Genomic DNA, 19,469 nt, shown 5'->3' with positions numbered 1-19,469 from the left:
TGTTCATGTCTTCTGCCCGTTTCTTGATTGGATTATTTGTTCTTTGGGAGTTGAGTTAGATAAGTTCTTTATAGATTTTGGATACTAGCCCTTTATCGGATATGTCGTTTGCAAATATTTTCTCCCATTCTGTTGGTTGTCTTTTGGTTTTGTAGACTGTTTCTTTTGCGGTGCAAAAGCTTTTTATCTTGATGAAATCCCAATAGTTCATTTTTGCCCTTGCTTCCCTTGCCTTTGGCGATGTTTCTAGGAAGAAGTTGCTGTGGCTGAGGTCGAAGAGGTTGCTGCCTGTGTTCTCCTTTAGGATGTTGATGGACTCCTGTCTCACGTTTAGGGCTTTCAACCATTTGGAGTCTATTTTTGTGTGTGGTGTAAGGAAATGGTCCAGTTTCATTCTTTTGCATGTGGCTGTCCAATTCTCCCAATACCATTTGTTGAAGAGACTGTCTTTTTTCCATTGGACATTCTTTCCTGCTTTGTCAAAGATTAGTTGACCATAGAGTTGAGGGTCCATTTCTGCGCTCTCGTTTCTGTTCCATTGATCGATGTGTCTGTTTCTGTGCCAGTACCGTACTGTCTTGATGATGACAGCTTTGTAATAGAGCTGGAAGTCCGGAATTGTGATGCCGCCAGCTTTGCTTTCCTTTTTCAAGATTCCTCTGGCTATGCGGGGTCTCTTCTGATTCCATACAAATTTTAGGATTATTTGTTCCATTTCTTTGAAAAAAGTGGATGGTATTTTGATGGGGATTGCATTGAACGTGTAGATTGCTCTAGGTAGCATTGACATCTTCACAATGTTTGTTCTTCCAATCCATGAGCATGGAACGTTTTTCCATTTCTTTGTGTCTTCTTCAATTTCTTTCATGAGTATTTTATAGTTTTCTGAGTACAGATCCTTTGCTCTTTGGTTAAATTTATTCCTAGGTATCTTGTGGTTTTGGGAGCAATTGTAAATGGGATCGACTCCTTGATTTGTCTCTCTTCTGTCTTGTTGTTTGTGTATAGGAATGCCACTGATTTCTGTGCATTGATTTTATATCCTGCTACTTTACTGAATTCCTGTATGGGTTCTAGCAGTTTTGGGATGGAGTCTTTTGGGTTTTCCACATACAGTATCATATCATCTGCAAAGAGTGAGAGTTTGACTTCCTCTTTGCCGATTTGGATGCCTTTGATTTCTTTTTGTTGTCTGATTGCTGTGGCTACGACTTCTAATAATATGTTGAATAGCAGTGGTGATAGTGGACATCCCTGCCGCGTTCCTGGCCTTAGGGGAAAAGCTCTCAGCTTTTCCCCAATGAGAATGATATTCACTGTAGGTTTTTCATAGATGGCTTTTATGATCTTGAGGTATGTACCCTCTATCCCTATACTCTGAAGAGTTTTGATCAAGAAAGGATGCTGTACTTTGTCAAATGCTTTTTCTGCATCTATTGAGAGGATCATATGATTCTTGTTCTTTCTTTTGTTAATGTATTGTATCACGTTGATTGATTTGCGGATGTTGAACCAGCCTTGCAGCCCAGGGATAAATCCCACTTGGTCACGGTGAATAATCCTTTTAATGTACTGTTGGACCCTATTGGCTAGTATTTTGGCGAGAATTTTTGCATCCATGTTCATCAAGGATATTGGTCTGTAGTTCTCCTTTTTGATGGGGTCTTTGTCTGGTTTTGGGATCAAGGTAATGCTGGCCTCATAAAATGCGTTTGGAAGTTTTCCTTCCATTTCTATTTTTTGGAAAAGTTTCAGGAGAATAGGTATTAATTCTTCTTTAAATGTCTGGTAGAATTCCCCTGGGAAGCCATCTGGCCCTGGGCTTTTGTTTGTTGGGAGATTTTTGATGACTGCTTCAATTTCCTTAGTGGTTATAGGTCTGTTCAGGTTTTCTATTTCTTCCTGGTTCAATTTTGGTAGTTGATACATCTCTAGGAATGCACCCATTTCTTCCAGGTTATTTAATTTGCTGGCATAGAGTTGCTCATCATATGTTCCTATAATTGTTTGTATTTCTTTGGTGTTGGTTGTGATCTCTCTTCTTTCATTCATGATTTTGTTGATTTGGGTCATTTCTCTTTTCTTTTTGATCAGTCTGGCCAGGGGTTTATCAATCTTGTTAATTCTTTCAAAGAACCAGCTCCTAGTTTCGTTGATCTGTTCTACTGTTCTTTTGGTTCTAATTCATTGATTTCTGCTCTGATCTTTATTATTTCTCTTCTCCTGCTGGGTTTAGGCTTTCTTTGCTGTTTTTTCTCTAGCTCCTTTAGGTGTAGGGTTAGGTTGTGTATTTGAGACCTTTCTTGTTTCTTGAGAAAGGCTTGTATTGCTATATACTTTCCTCTCAGGACTGCCTGTGCTGTATCCCCAAGATTTTGAACAGTTGTGTTTTCATTTTCATTGGTTTCCATGAATTTTTTAATTCTTCTTTAATTTCCTGGTTGACCCATTCATTCTTTAGTAGGATGCTCTTTAGCCTCCATGTATTTGAGTTCTTTCCGACTTTCCTCTTGTGATGGAGTTCTAGTTTCAAAGCATTGTGTTCTGAAAATATGCAGGGAATAATCCCAATATTTTGGTACCGTTTGACACCTGATTTGTGACCTAGGATGTGATCAATTCTGGAGAATGTTCCATGGGCACTAGAGAAGAATGTGTATTCCGTTGCTTTGGGATGGAATGTTCTGAATATGTCTGTGAAGTCCATTTGGTCCAGTGTGTCATTTAAAGTCTTTATTTCCTTGTTGATCTTTTGCTTAGATGATATGTCCATTTCAGTGAGGGGGGCTGTTAAAGTCCCCCACTATTATTGTATTGTTGTCAATGTGTTTCTTCGCTTTTGTTTTTAATTGCCTTATAAAATTGGCTGCTCCCATGTTCGGGGCATAGATATTTACAATTGTTAGATCTTCTTGTTGGATAGACCGTTTAAGTAGGATATAGTGTTCTTCTTCATCTCTTATTACAGTCTTTGTTTTAAAATCTAGTTTGTCTGATATAAGGATTGCCACCCCAGCTTTCTTTTGGTGTCCATTAGCATGGTAAATGGTTTTCCACCCCCTCACTTTCAATTTGGGGATGTCTTTGGGTCTAAAATGAGTCTCCTGCAGACAGCATATTGATGGGTCTTGTTTTTTAATCCAATCTGATAGCCTGTGTCTTTTGATTGGGGCATTGAGCCCATTTACATTCAGGGTAACTATTGAAGGATATGAATTTAGTGCCAGTGTATTGCCTGTAGGTGACTGTTACTGTATGTTGTCTGTGTTCCTTTCTGCTCTATGCTGCTTTTAGGCTCTCTCTTTGCTTAGAGGACCCCTTTCAATATTTCTTGGAGGGCTGGTTTTGTGTTTGCAAATTCCTTTAGTTTTTGTTTGTCCTGGAAGCTTTTTATCTCTCCTTCAATTTTCAATGAGAGCCTAGCTGGATATAGTATTCTTGGCTGCATATTTTTCTCGTTTAGTGCTTTGAAGATATCATGCCAGTCCTTTCTGGCCTGCCAGGTCTCTGTGGATAGGTCTGTTGCCAATCTAATATTGCTACCATTGTAGGTTACATATCTCTTCTCCCGAGCTGCTTTCAGCATTTTCTCTTTGTCTCTGAGACTCGTAAGTTTTACTATTAGATGTCGGGGTGTTGACCTATTTTTACTGATTTTGAGAGGGGTTCTCTGTGCCTCCTGGATTTTGATGCCTGTTTCCTTCCTCACATTAGGGAAGTTCTCTGCTATTATTTGCTCCAATATACCTTCTGCCCCTCTCTCTCTTTCTTCTTCTTCTGGGATCCCAATTATTCTAATGTTGTTTCATCTTATGGTATTGCTTATCTCTCAAATTCTGCCCTCGTGATCCAGTAGTTGTTTGTCTCTCTTTTTCTCAGCTTCTTTATTTTCCATCATTTGGTCTTCTATATTGCTGATTCTCTCTTCTGCCTCATTTATCATAGCAGTTAGTGCCCCCATTTTTTATTGCACTTCATTAATAGCCTTTTTGATTTCGACTTGGTTAGATTTTTGTTCTTTTATTTCTCCAGAAATGGTTTCTCTAATAACTTCCATGCTTTTTTCTAGCCCAGCTAGTATCTTTAAAGTCATGATTCTGAACTCTAGGTCCGACATTACACTAATGTCCTTATTGATTAGGTCCCTGGCAGATGGTACTACCCCTTGTTCTTTTTGTTGAGGTGATTTTTTTCGTCTTGTCATTTTTGGACATAAGTTTTCAAGTCTATTGGCTAAATACCTAGGAGCATGATTACCGGATTTTATGGTTCAACTATGTTTAGCTTTGTAAGAAACTGCCAAAATGCCTTTCCAAATGGTTGTATCATTTTCCATTCCAAACAGCAATGAATGAGAATTCCTGTTGCTCCACATCCTTGTCAACATTTGGTATTTTAAATTTTTTTTCCTGTTCTAATGGGCATATAATTTATCTCATTTTTTAATTTACAGTTCCCTGTAACTCAACAAATTGCAGCATCATTTCATATGCTAACTTGCCATCTCTATATCTGCTTTGGTGAGGTGTCTTTTCAGATCTTATGCACATTTCTTTTTTTTTTTTTTTAAGATTTTTTTATTTGACGGAGAGCAAGAGAGCACAAGCAGGAGGAGCGGCAGGCAGAGGGAGAGAGAGAAGGAGGCTCCCCGCGGAGCAGGGAGCCCAACATGGGGCTTGATCCCAGGACCCCAGGATCAAGACCTGAGCGGAAGGCAGATGCTTAACCCATGGAGCTACCCAGGCATCTCTTTATGCCCATTTCTTAATTGAGTTGTCTACTTATTGTTGAATTGTAAGAGTTCTTTGTAAATTTTGAATATAATCCTTTATATAAATGTGGTTTGCAAATATTTTTCCAGGTTTTGGGCTCTGTGTTTTTTTTTTAGCAGTCTTTTTCACAGAAAAATTTTTATTTTTAAAATATAGTCCAACTTACCAGTTTTTTGTTTTGGATTCTTCTTTTAGTGTTGTATCTAAAAAAATCATTTCCAAACCCAAGGTCACCTAGATTTTCTCCTCTGTTATCTTCTAGAAAGTTTACGATTTTGTGTTTTAAGTTTAGGTCCACAATCCAGTTGAGCTAATTTTTGTGAAAGGTGTAAGTTCTGTCTAGAGTAATTTTTTTTTTTTTTGCAGGGGGGATGCCTCATTGCTCCAGCACCATTTATTGAAAAGACAGTCATTGCTCTACCGCATTGCCTTTGCTTATCTGTCATAGATCGGTTGAGTATATTTGTGTGTGTTTTTTTCTGGGTTCTCTATTATGTTTCGTGGATCTTTGTGTCTGTTTTTTACCAGTTCCATGCTTTCTTGATTACTGTAGCTTTATATAGTAAGGTAGAATCAGTCCTCCAACATGGTTCTTCTCCTTCAATATTGAGTTGACTATTCTGGGTCTTTTGCCTTTCCTTGTAAACTTTAGAATCAGTGGAACTGACATCTTAACACTATTGAGCCTTCCTATCCATGAATAATGCCTATGTGTACATTTATTTAGATCTCTGATCCCTTTCACCAGTTTTGTAGTTCTATCTATTTATCTGTCTATCTATCATCTATCATCATCATCTATCTATCATCTAATCTCTCTATCATCTATCAGGTTTTTATTTAAATTCCAGTTAGTTAACATACAGTGTACAACATAGTGAATCAACACTTCCATACAATACCTGGTGCTCATCACAACAAGCACATTCATTAATCTCGATTCCCCATTCCACCCATCCTCCCATCCCCCTCCCCTCTGGTAACCATCAGTCTGTTCTCTACAGTTAAGAGTCTGTTTCTTGGTTTGCCTCTCTTTTTCTTCCCCTATGATTGTTTGTTTTGTTTCTTAAATTCCACATATGAGTGAAATCGTATGGTATTTGTCTTTCTCTGACTGCCTATTCCTTATTTAGACCCTATACAGATTTTGTTGGAGTTCTACCCATGTATTTCATTTTTTGTGTGCTTGTGTAAATGGTATTGTTTTAAATTTCAAATTACAATGTTCATTGCTGGTATATAGGAAAGTAATTGACTTCTGTATATTAATTTTAACTTGCAACTTTGCTATAGTAGTCTTTTATTGTTTCCAGGAGTTTTGTTGTTATTGTTTCTTTGGGATTTTCCAGATAGACACTGATGTCACTAGAAAACAGACAGTTTTATTTTCTCCGTCCAAATCTATATACTCTTTTATTTCCTTTTCTTGTGTTATTTCAAACTAGCTAGGTTTTCCAGGATGATGTCAAATAGGAATGGCAAGAGGGGATATCATTGCCTTCTTTCCAGTCTTAGAGACAAAGCATCCAGTTTTTCTCCTTAAGTATGATGTTAGCAATAGGATTTTTGTACATGTTCTTTAGTAAGTTGAGGAACCCTCTATTCCTAGTTTGCTGAGTTTTAATCATGAATTGTTGTTGGATGGTTGCCTGGGTGGCTCAGTCAGTTAAGTGTCTGCCTTCTGTGATCGAGCCCCATGGTGGACTCCCTGCTCCGCAGAAAGTCTGTTTCTCCTTCTCCCTCTGCCTCTCCCCCTGCTTGTGCTCTCTCTCTCTCTGTGTCAAATAAATAAATAATAAATAAATAAATAAATAAATAAATAAATAAATAAATAATCAAATCTTAAAAAAAAAAGAATGGCTGTTGGATTTGTCTTATGCTTTTCCTGTATCTATTGAGAGGATCATATGATTTTTCTTCTTTAGCATATTAATGTGCAAATTATGTTCATTGGTTTTCAAATGTTGAACTAGACTTGTATGCCTGGAACAAATCCTGCTTTGCTGTAGTGTATCCTTTTTTGTACATTATTAGATTTGATTGATAATATTTTGTTGAGATTTTTTTCCATAGTTCATGAGAGTATCTTATGTGACAGCTGGTGCGTGTTTCCACTTCCCACCCTTTTCCAGCACGCCTAAGAATACTTGAAATATGCAACAGACACATTCTGGCTAATCCATTTGCTAGCACTTTTACTACCAAGTCCTTAGAAAAGAACATCCCATTGATAAGAAGTAACAAGTATTAAATCCATCCATGATGAGAATTAAAACTGCCTGTCTTCAGTATGAGTTGGTAGATGGCTGTTGCCTCATTCATGTTGGGTAAAGATGTCAGATGCTTTTGCATCTAGAGCCTGACTGGCCTCTATTGGATATTGCCTCAGGCAGTCTTCCTGGTTCTTTCATATGCCCAGAAGCCTCAAATATGCCCAGAAGCCTCAAATCACCTCCAAGCAACTCTGCCAGTAAGGCAAATCCTCAGAACAAAGCTTTCTGTGCAACTTTGAAATCAGACCCTCACACCTTTTATTCATAATAAAAAAAGGTGAAAACATGATTCTTTTTCATTGTTTTCATCTCCTCTGGGACTAGTATAGTCGTCTTCTCTCAGTTTGCATCTAGCTTGTCAGAATCATTTCCATTATTGCTTAAAGTCTCTCTTTTCCAGTGAGCACAGAATATCGTCTTTTCAAAAATCCATTCTGACAATCTTTATCTTCTAACTGCTATGTTTACACCTTTTACATTAAATGTCATTTTGGTAAATTTTGGAATTGTCTATTCTGTTTTCTCTTTCCTGCTGTCTTTTAGAATTTACTCTTTTAGTGTACCATTTTAATTTAATTTAATTTATCTATTGGCTTCTTAATGTATTTTGTCCATTTCTTTTAGTGGCTGTGCTATGGGTTAAAATATATGTGTGTAACTTTAAAACTATTTAGAGTTAATATTTTACCACATCACCTTACAGCCCCATATATCCTTTTCCCCTTTCCCCTACCCAGTGTAGTCACCAGTTCTGTTACATCTACATGTATTGAGTACTCCACCAAACTGTACTATAATTTTTTGCTTTTCAACAGTGATGAATTTTTTGAAACTTAAGAGGAGGAAAATATTTTATTATATTCACCCAGATATTTACAATTATCTTCTATTCCTTTCTGAAGTTCCAAATTTCCCTCTGATATCATTTCCCTTCCACCCAAAGAACTTTTGTACTTTTTTAGAGCAGGTCAACAAATTCAATTGGTTTTCTTTCATCAGAGAATGTCTTTATTTTCATTCCTGAAGGATATTTGTACTGATATAGAATTCTGGTTTGCCAGTTTTTTTCCTTTAACACTTTTAAAATGTTGTGCCACTGCCTTCTGGCTTTATTGGTATCTAATGAAAAATCCAGAGTCATTCAAAGCATTTTTTACCTTATATGTAATGTACCTTTTTATTTATTTATTTGGGGGGTTGCTTTCAAGATGTTTTTCTTATCTTTGGTTTTTAGCAGTTTTATTATTATGTGTATAAGTATACTCTTTTAAAAAAAGATTTATTTATTTATTTGAGAGAGAGCAAGAGAAAGCGTGGGGTGGGGGCAGAGGGAGAGGGAGAGGGAGAGAGAATCTTGAGCAGACTCCACACTAAGTGTGGAGCCCAACATGGGGCACGATCCCAGGACCCCAAGATCACAACCTGAGCAGAAACCAAGAGTTGAATGCTCAACTAGCTATGCCACTGAGGTGTCCCTGAGTATACTTTGCTTTGAGCTTATCTTTGACTTTGGGGTTCCTTAAACTTCTTAAATCTATAAATTAATATCTTTCACCAAATTCAAGGAATTTTCCACCATTATTTCTTTAAGTTATTTTTTCTGTGCCAACTCTTTCTCCACTCCATCAGGGATTCCAAAGATATAAATATTAGATATTTGACACTGTCTCACAGGTTCCTGAGGCTTTGGCCACTTTTAAATTTGTTTTCTGTGTGTGGTTCTAATTGGATCATTTCAATTGTGTTAGTTTTAAAACTGAATTCTGTGATTTCCTTGTTGGCATTCAGCCCATGCAGTGAATATTTTATTTCAGTTGTAATTTTTTCAGTTTTACATACCTTGTATGTGTGTGATTCCTATGTAATGAAAAACTGGAAATAGCATCATAAGTCATAATTTGGTATGATAAGAGTATTATTCACCTTAAAATCTAATAAGCTATTTTTGCAAACTTTTAGATTTCAAATGAGGGGAAAATGCCTTATACGCCTTCATAATAGTACATTCTGTATGGTATGTATAGCCAATAACCTATTGATTTAACACTTGTTATGTGAATTAGAGGATGTTTTGAAGATTATTGAAGATGAAGGCTTTAAAATACTGATGCAAAGGCAAATTGTATTATCAGAAGAGGAAGCACAAACACTGTGCAAGGAATATGAAAATGAAGATTATTTTGGAAACCTTATAGAAAAAATGACCAGGTAAAGTAGAGTTCAGGTTTAGAAGGCACAGTCTGATTTCGTTTTGAATCATTTAGGTCTTCTTTTGACCCTGCCCTGGTCAGGTTGCCACACCTCTCAGTTCTGTAAACGTGTGCTCAGTCTACTTCTTTGCCAATCTCACTCCTATCTCAATTCTCTGCTCAACTGTCCATTTTCTCTCATCCTCCCGGAATGTTACTGGAGCAATGGAAAGGCCTGGGTGAAGTTACTGGAGTCCATTGAGTTGAATGCTAGAAATCCAAGGTGTGTAACATTAAATCCAAGCAGAGAACATACTGAGTCTCAAGGGCTTTGTTGATCCTGAAGATCACTAGTTCTAGGAGAAGACTGAGGTACTAGAAATCTGTCAGGTTTCTAGAAGAGTAAGTGAAATAGCAGCTGTGACAGAAATTCATACACCCCAGCAAGGGTGTATGAATCAGCAGGAATCTGGGAACAAAACAGGAATCGATCTATCAGAATGAAGGCCCTTCTCTTCCCTTCCTTAATCTGCTTCCATCCTTTTATAAGGTGTTCAATATACTCTTGAGAGTACACCAGTGGAAATTCATCTTAGACTCTTGATAAAAGAATTATCTTGATATGTTTTGTCTATTTAATAAATCTACTTGTATTATCTATATACAATTAGCTACTGAGCCATATTTTTTGTCTTTTTTTCTAACAGTGGTCCATCTCTAGCCCTTGTTTTAGTAAGAGACCATGGCTTACAACACTGGAAAGAGTTAATTGGACCAGGTAGTGTTGAAAAAGCCAAAGAATATCTTCCAGAGAGGTAGGATTCATATCATGGGTCCCAAACTTTTTTCATGGGAGACATTTTAATTTATTTTTGGATATGGGTACAGGAACCACAGCTTTAGTCCAAGGGAGGCTCTCAGGAAAACTTCTTTTCCTGATTATGACCAGAGGCCCAGCCCAGTGGCAGCCCGACTAAAGCCAAGGTTTTGCAGAAGAAGGTTGTGGGATGCTTGGTGTGAGGCTGGGAAGTAAGTGGTGGGGACCCAGCCAAAAGGCCATCTCTTGCCCTTGGTAGGAATCGATTCAGGAGAAGAAAAGCTCTCCCTTCAAGTGGGTAAGAACAGAGATGCTCTATCAGATACAGCAAGCTTGACATACATGTTGGTATAATAAATAACAATACTAATGAAGCATCACATCACACAACTTTGAAATGTTTTCTTTTGGGTAGGATATCTGGAATCTGACTTGTTCTGCATGGACACATTTTACCCCTTGTTTAGCCCTACAATTACCTTATAGGATAATAGGAGTTGGACAGTCTGTAAGTGGTATGAGCAGAATGCCATAAAAACTCTTAATGAAGTGTAGCGTAGAATGCAAGACATGGCATCTGAGACAGGAATTCCTATCAACTCAAGGCTTATTCTTGTAGCCATACTGTTCTAGAAATTATGGTTTCACGTGTGGAGGTAGTGAGCAGCACAGAGACATTTTCTCCAGGTGTAGGTACTCAGTGACTGCCCCTCTCTACCTCACTATTACAGTGAGGATTCCAGCCAGAGTCCTTATGATCCCTATGTGGCTACAAGTTCACAGTTAATCTTAACTGTTATTTTTTATTGGTTCCCCCTTCTTCCATTTCCTCAGCTCTACCCAGTTCTTTCTGGTTGCTTTTGAAAGAACTCAGCAGAGCTCTGCCCTTCTCTGCACTTGGGTTTCAAATTCTGCCCTGCATCACTTCATCTGAAATGTGGTCACTTGCATAAAGGAGAAACATAGCAACCCCTCGTTCCCATCACCTACTCGCTCTGTCCCATCCTCCTCCACACACTTTCCCCCAGTAATCTTCTAACAGATCCACAGAGGCGCAGCTTACTCCATTGAGCAGAGATACCTTGTGGTGATACCTTCACTGTGCAAATCCCCCACCCCTGGCAATCCCAGTCTCCAGGGCTCTGGGGCTACAAGGGTCTTCAAATCAGAGATGTGAGAATTGCCAAGGGTCAAGTGGGAAAGTCAAATTGGTTAAGGCAAAAAGGAAATCTGAATGCATCAGCAAAAGCAACGAGGTAAGAAGGGGGTCTAAGGAGAGAAAACCAAGTTACCAGTGAAGTCAGTTTATTAATAGGAAAGGACATTATTCCCTATGGCTGGATTTTGTGGGTTGGGCTATGTGTAAAGGGCAGAAAATGAAATAAGCAGAGTGTATATCCTCTACTGAAATATATGTAGATAAAGAGGGGGGGAAAAGGGCTACTGACAAAAAATCAAGGAACACCAATTGATTCAGGAGGTATATGTGTTCATCTATTGTAGAGGAAGCAGAACCAGGATAACTTGCCTAACCCAGGGGTGCCTGGGTGGCTCAGTTGGTTAAGCGTCTTGACTTTTGGTTTCGGCTCAGGTCCTGGTCTCAGGGTCATGGGATCGAGCCCCACATAGGGCTCTGCGCTCAGCAGGGAGTCTGCTTGAGATTCTCCCTTCCTCTTCTTCTGCCCCTCCCCCTACTCACACACTCTTTAAATAAGTAAATAAGTAAATAAGTAAAATCTTAAAAAAAAAAAAACCCTGCCTAACCCAACATGTCCAGTACCATCAGCCTCACTCCTGCCTCTTTACACTTAGCCATCCTGTATGCTCCTCTCTTATCACTGTGCTTGCTCTGCTAGAGGCTCCTTTGCAGTGTCTCCTGGATTCAGTATTTGTGATTTGGGGTCTTTGGTATAGAGTCAAATGCCATCTCTAGTGCTTGATAATATTTAGTGATGAGGGAAGGGAAAGGAATATTTACTGAGAGCTTAATATGCACCATATATTTCAAACATATCATCTGATTACCTCCTCAAAATCTCCTTCCAAAGCAGTTTTATTATCTTATTTATATCTGACACAACTAAAGCACAGAGAAGTTAAGTAATTGACCAGAGACACATAGCTAGCAAGCAGTGCAATAAGCATTCTACAGTCTATGCTTTTTCCCTGCACCAAGGTACCATTCCTTCTTGCAGAGTTATCTGTCAATAGTCATATCATAATTATTTCATTGTTTATGTTCTTTCTTCCTAATGGCTGTTAAACTTCCTTGTAAGGAAGGAGTATAATTATTGCCTTTTGCACAGTGTCTAGATCAGGAATGAGTTGTTTGATGACTTTTGGACAATTTATATAGTGTTCTGTTGTGTTTATACTACATTATGTTACGCTCTAACAGTGCTTAACTTGACTTCTTTTTCAAAGTTTATGTGTACGATTTGCAATGGAAGATTTGCCCATCAACCAGTTGTATGGAAGTGATTCATTAGAAGCAGCCGAGAGGGAAATACAGTATTTCTTTCCTCCTCAAAGCACTTTAGCACTGCTTAAACCTCATGTAACACAGGAACAAAGAGGTAAATATTTAGAAATAAAAATCAATGTGTACATTTCCTTCAGATTTTGTAAAAACTTTCAAACTATGGAAAAGCTAGAGGAATAATTCAACAAACACCCACATCCCTCGATCTAGATTTAACAATGAACTTTTGTCATATTTGCTCTCTTGCCCTATTTCCCTCTTCCTTCTCTCTGTCTCTCTTATAATCAAAATGAAATTGAATTTTGTGAAGTCCTTTTCAGAATTCATGAAGATGACAATGTTTTTCTCCATAGATATATTAATAGGAAAGATCATGTTCATGATATTTCTAATATCGAGCCATTCTTCCATTCCTGGATAAACTTCACTTAGTCTTGAAGTATTTTTTAAATGTGCTTTTAGATTCTATTTGCTTATATTTTACTTGGGATTTTTCGTGTTGAGACAGTGAGATTGGTCTGTCCTTTTCATTTTTTTGTGCAAGGTTTAGATAACAGTATAATAATACTTCATAAAAAATGTGCATGTCTTCATTTGTGGTACTCTGAAGGAGTTTAAGCAGCAGTGGGGTTGATATTTGAAGATTTGGTAGAGTTTTCCTATGAAAACATCTGGCCTGTTGCTTTTTTGTGGGATAATTCTTTGGCCACTTTCTCTGTGGAGAAAGTCTTCTATGGAAATGGATCTATTTAAACTTTTTACTTCTACTATAGTTAATTAGAGTTAATTTTTGCTAAGTTGTGTTTTCCTAGGAAATTATCCATTTTGTCTGTATAGAGTTCATGGTTTCTTATTATCATGTTTAATTTCCTCATTTTCAATGATTATTTCCACCCTGCCATTTCTTCATTTGTTGTTTTTCAAACAAACAGAATTTTATTTATTTATTTTTTATTTTTTATTATTTTTTTAGATTTTATTTATTTCTTTGACAGAGACAGACACAGCGAGAGAGGGAACACAAGCAGGGGGAGTAGGAGAGGGAGAAGCAGGCTTCCTGCCGAGCAGGGAGCCTGATGTGGGACTTGATCCCAGGGCCCTGGGATCATGACCTGAGCCAAAGGCAGATGCTTAATGACTGAGCCACCCAGGTGCCCTTATTTATTTATGAGTTTTATTTTCTGTTTTCAAACTCATTATTTTAGGTTTTTTTAAAAAAATTTTGCCTTTGATTCTCTAGTAGTTTTTTAAAATGCTCTTCTAGCTTTTTAAATTGGATATTTAATTCATTTATTTCCATTATTTTTGTTGATATATATTTTTGAAGTTATACATGTTCCTTGATTATTGCTTTAATTTCTTCTGATTACCCCATAGATTTTAATGCATAGTGTTTTCATTAACTTTTTTTTTAGAAATTCTGCACTGTCCCTACAATGTTCTTTCTCTGTTTGTCTGTATGGTGATCATATCTTATTTTTTCTGTACTGAACACAAAGGTTGGCCTTTCTGGAAGTCATCTCTGACCTTCCCAGAGAGTTAATAGTTTACTTGCCTGTGGTTCCAGGAGCCTTTTACATTGCTCTTTATAAAAATGACCACCTTTTCAAGCTGTGTTTCTAGGCCCAGCCATCTGAGCAGACAAGATCTGGAAGAAGTGTTTAATGTTCCATTCACATTTGTTCCCACAGCACCTTTCACAGGGCAGATCCTGGCTGCTGCCTTTATAGGAGGAGAAGTCCAGTCTTCTTCAGGCTATCGGTTGTGCTCAAGGTCAACCTTTAGAGACCAGCACGGCAGCACAGCACTTCTAAGTGCTTTTGATCTGGACCAAAGAAAAGACTGTTTTACCAGAAAGCTCCTAATCCCTCATTTGGTTCACTGAATGTAGCCTTTAAAGTTTAGACTGTTGGTGAGATTTTTAGTGCCTTGCTACTTCAGGGAGAAGTGTTCAGATGGGCTCTCCCCTTCGATCCATATCTAGAAGGACTTCCTTGACATTTGCAGCATGGAGATGAAAACATGGCTTCACTTTCAGCCAGAAGCATACCCCTCCCGCCCTCCTTAGAGTCTATGAGATGTTTCCGGTGGGTTCTGGAAGATGCATCTCAGAGACTGAACATCTGCATTACTGTATTAACGTTGTTCTGGATGTCAGCTCGATGTCGATCTGATGCTTTTGAGTTCAATTTAGTTTAGCATAGTTTTAGCTCTTTAAGCCACAGTATGCAAGTAAAATGATTACTTCCCTTAGTTATTTCAGTCTACTTGAATATGGAACAAAAGTGGAGGCACTCTACAAGATTACCAAATATCTGTTTTCTCTAGAGGAGATCTTGAAACTTATTAGAGAGGCTGGATTTGAAATAACACAGATGAAGGAAATGCTCCTAAATGAAGAAGAAGCAGGAAAAATTTATTCAAAAATAAAAGGAAAAGACTTTTATCAAGATGTATTGGAAATGTTATCTGAGTAAGTTTCTGATATATAGTCTTTCATTATAAAAGTAGTAAATATTCATTATACAAACTGAAACATACAAAATGTAATTTAAAAATTCCATTCATTAAAAGATAAAGATACCCTATTAATATTTGGGGTTCATTTCTATTTCCTTCCTTCCCTACCTTCTTTTCTCCTTCCTTCCTTCGTTTCTTTAGGTCCTCACATTAGGTATAGAGATGATCTGGGTTTTAATCTCTGCTTTTAAATCCCTGCTCTGTCAACATATTTAATCTGTGCCTCAGTTGCCTCATCTGTAAAATGGAGATAATAATAGTATCTATCCCTTTGTTTGTTGTGAGGTTATATAATTGATACATTAAAAATACTCAGAACAGTGCCTGGCATATATTTCTAGAATTAAACTACAGCACTCTTCTAGCACAACAATCTATTGGAAGGGGGAGAAGTGGAAAAACAAAAAGAAAGCACAAAATCACACTGATAAGGACAAAGAATAAAGACAAAGCATGGTATTCTTGTTTTTAGCTGTATATGCAATCTCTATAGGTATAAATGCTCAGATTGTCTGAAAGCATTCTTATTTGCAGGGGTCCATCTTTGGTCATGGTTCTGACCAAGTGGAATGCTGTTTCAGACTGGAGACAATTGATTGGTCCTGTAGAACCAGATGAGGCAAAACTACTGTCCCCAGACTCTATCCGAGCCAAGTTTGGAAGAAGTGTTTTGAAAAATGCTGTCCACGGATCATCTAATACCTATGAAGCAATGGAGAGCATTACTAGAATTTTTGAAGAATTTGGTCCTGAGAATCCCGAGGGAAACTAAAGTACAATACCTCTTTAATTATTGTTTTCTTTGCTTTGCTTATTACTGTGACTGAGCCCAGGACAAGACTGTCCCAGAAAGACCAGAACTTTCCCCATATCTGTGAATCAGATTTTATTTCCCGCTAGACACTCTGTGCTGTTCCATAGCAGGCTTGAAGATACATAACATGTATATGGATTGAGTTTACTTAGCTGTTGATAGAAAGTTTGGAAACTTTTCTGTCCTGGGCAATGTGGGAAACAGCCTAAGCTAGGTGGCTTTTCCCATTAAACCTACTTTCCTTCTTTTTTTTCAAAGAGTAGGCTCACAAATGTATACCACTATGGGTCTGACAGCTGCCTGAAATAAGACTGTAGTGGCATGTACTGCAAGGAGCACTGGGTGTTATACACAAACAATGAATCATGGAACACTACATCAAAAACTAATGATGTAGTGTATGGTGACTAACAACATAAAAAAAAAAGACTGTAGAGCCTCTTCGCATGTGGAGGGTCGTCCCCACTTGGATGAGCCAAACTGAGAATCAGTATCCAGAGCATAATGAGAAAGCAATGTTAAATGGAGAAACCCCTCCACACCCAACCAGGTTCCTAGGGGAGAGAAGTGTACATTGTTCCCTTAATATTGTCATTTAGGCTGTGATTTCCCCCAAATAAGAACATTGAATTAAGATATTAAGTCATAAAATAAAAATAAATTTGGGCACAGTGCAGCTCATTCCATTAAGTCTCACTCAATTATAGACAAAGGCATGAGTGTACAACCCATAATCATTTATGTTGGGAAAATATGAATTGTGTGTCTACTTGAACTGCAAATTCTTGGTTAATACAAAAGTGGCTGAATGGAGGTTGTTGCCTTCAGAAAAGTGCAAATTGAATGGGGAGACAAAACTCAAAGAAACAATATCTAATTATAATCACTATAAGACAGTACATTATTAAACATGCCAGTGATACATGACTAGTGGGGAGGGAGGTGAGTGGAACTACATTCTGTTTATAGTATCAGTTAGCAATATGGTGTAGATCTATGCTAACATCTGCATATCCCCCCTTTTTTGATGAGGGGAGCATTATGAATAATATGGGGGATTTCAAATTAGTGTATAATTAAGTGCTGAATCGACAGGTGTATATTTGATGGTTAGGAGCTGGAGAAGGTAAGGAACAAAATCAATCTTAAAAAGTAGGGAGGATTTTCAAAATCAGAGGTAAGGAAGCAAGAAAGAGAAGTCAGTTTAAAAGTTTTTAAACCATCATATACATATATGCTTGATGCTTATATATAAAGACACATTGCTGGTTTCTGTCTTGCTATGTCTACTGTGCTATATCTACTATAATCTATCATATCACTTTAAGGTATTGTCAGTCTGTTTCAGACATTCAAGAATCATTTATTCAGCTCTTGCTATATGCTGAACATTGTTGCAAGACTGAATATACACAGTCCTTGTCCTAAAACTCTAGAACTCTAAAAGCAGGAGATAGAAAATTAACATGTGCTCTAGGGTTCTTAGGGGTAAGCACAGAGTGCTTTGAGCAGATGTGTATAGGAGACGGAGAAGGAAAATGATATGCAAGCTATCCAGGCTGGAAGCATTGCAATAAAATTAAAGATTACAGCAACCTTAACTAATAATGGAAATGGTCAGTTAGTGATAAGTGGAATGATGAGAGGATTCTTAGAAAGCTACCTTACACCCACAGGACTTGATGACTGACAACCAAATAAGTGGGAAAAAATAAAGCTTCCTGGCTTGAGTGACTGGGGAAATGACCTAACCATTCCCAGACAAGGAGCTGAGAAGGGAGAAGTAGGTTGGAAGGAAATACTATGAGTTCTGTTCTGGTCATAACTCTCAATCTGAATTGAGAGTTAAGTTCAGCTCTCAGAGCAGGGGAGTCAAGAGGGCTCCATTGGAGTGATGGAGAATGTCAGCAAAATGGTGACATAGGCAGCTCCAAGCTCGCATCCTTCCAAAGGAACATTGAAAAAACAACCAGAAACTGTCAGAACTCTGGAAAATAATCAAAGGTTTACAGCAACCATGTGTGTGCTGAATCAAAGAAAAGGCAACTTAAAAATGATATGGAAGTTTTGTAACATTTTTACTTGCCCTACCACTTGCCCAGCATGGTGACAGTCTCGAAGATCACAGCCTGTTTGCAGTGTGTGACCCGTGTCTCTGGCTCCAGAGAGAGGAGAGCAGATATTATCTACAAATTACTGTGTTTTTCTGTTCTATTTGGAGGCTACCTGAAGGACGACACAGGCACTCATCTATTTCACCAAACCCGGAAATTGCTCAGGGAGGAAAAGTGTTGGACATTGATTAAAAATATTGTATGGTGATCAAAAACCCCACAGCTGTCCGAGGACAAAGATTATGGTTGACATATACAATAGACCACCTAAATCTAGGGAGGAAAAACTGGGGAGAGAGATTTTCTTTGGGAAATGGGGGCATTCAGAAGCAATAATGCATACTAGGGAATTTAGAGGGCCATGCACATGCCCAGAACAAGATACATGCTCAGAGAAGATCTGACAGACCCCCATTTTTTACCATTGGCTGATAAATAGGCTTAGTACAAGCAGGAAGTGAAGGCTGAGACAGAATAGTAAATGGCCTGGCTAAGTGTTTAAAGAAGTGCTGAGGACAGAGCCAATCTACCGAGACTTGGAGAAGTGGTTTGTTGTTGTCTTTAAACTCCTGATTTTCAAGGAGGTCTAAGTTAAAACATTGGCTGAACACAAACCAAGTGTTCACCAACCAAGAAAAGCAAACCCTGGGGAAGAGGGAAAATCTGATTTCCAGAGTTACCACCTTAGAGTAGTTGAATGTCTAGTTTTCAACAACAACAATAACAACAACCACAAAACATACAAGGAAATAGAAAAGTATGGCCCATTCACAGGAAAAAAAGTTGACAGAAACCATCCCTGAGGAAGCCCAGACATTGGACTTACTAGATGAATACTTTAAGTCAACTGTCTTAATATGCTCAAAGAACTGAAGGAAACCACGGATAAGAAACTAAAGGAAAACAGGAAAATAATGTCTGAACAAAATGAGAATATCAACAAGGAGAGATTAAAAATAAACCAAATAGGAATCCTGGAGCTGAAAAGTGCAATAACCAAATTAAAAAATTCACTGGAGGGGGTCAAGACAAATTTGAGCAGACAGAAGAAAAAAATCAGTGAGCTAGAAGATAGGACAGTAGGAATTATCCAGTTTTAGGAGTGGAAATAAAAAAAAAGAATGAAAGTGAACAGAGCCTAAGGGATCTTTGGGACATGATCATGTAGACCAACATATGCATTATGGGAATCCCAGAAGGAAAAGAGTGAGAGAAAGGAGTAGAAATAATGGCCGAAAAGTTCCCAAATATAATGAAATGCCTTAATCTACACATCCAAGAAGCTCAATGAAATCCAAGCAGAATCAAAAAGAGCTCCACACTGAGGTATATTATAGTCAAACTGTCAAAAGCCAAAAACAAAGACAGAATCTTAAGATCAGTAAGAAAGAAATGACTTGTTGCATACATGGAATCCTCAATAACAGCTTATTTCTCATAAGAAACCACAGAAGCCAGAAAGCAGTAGGATAACACATTTAAATTGTT

General features: G+C 37.8%; 1 protein-coding gene across 1 annotated transcript in view; it reads left to right on the top strand.

The window, feature by feature from the left end:
- Positions 1-15,825, top strand: part of NME8 (NME/NM23 family member 8) — a 67,428-nt gene extending 51,603 nt beyond the window's left edge. The window contains exons 11-15 of the mRNA XM_088018464.1: positions 9,109-9,253; positions 9,942-10,049; positions 12,476-12,627; positions 14,862-15,006; positions 15,588-15,825. Of these exons, the coding sequence (XP_087874590.1) occupies positions 9,109-9,253; positions 9,942-10,049; positions 12,476-12,627; positions 14,862-15,006; positions 15,588-15,825 (788 nt within the window). The remainder of the gene's footprint in view (positions 1-9,108; positions 9,254-9,941; positions 10,050-12,475; positions 12,628-14,861; positions 15,007-15,587) is intronic.
- The last annotated feature ends 3,644 nt before the right edge of the window (positions 15,826-19,469 follow it).

The sequence above is a fragment of the Eumetopias jubatus genome, unplaced genomic scaffold (assembly GCF_037043125.1).
Source record: "Eumetopias jubatus isolate StellerSeaLion01/CBP00866 unplaced genomic scaffold, mEumJub1_p1.0 scaffold_14, whole genome shotgun sequence".
In the NCBI taxonomy this organism is placed as follows: Eukaryota; Metazoa; Chordata; class Mammalia; order Carnivora; family Otariidae; genus Eumetopias; species Eumetopias jubatus.
This window is presented reverse-complemented; position numbering and strand designations above follow the sequence as displayed.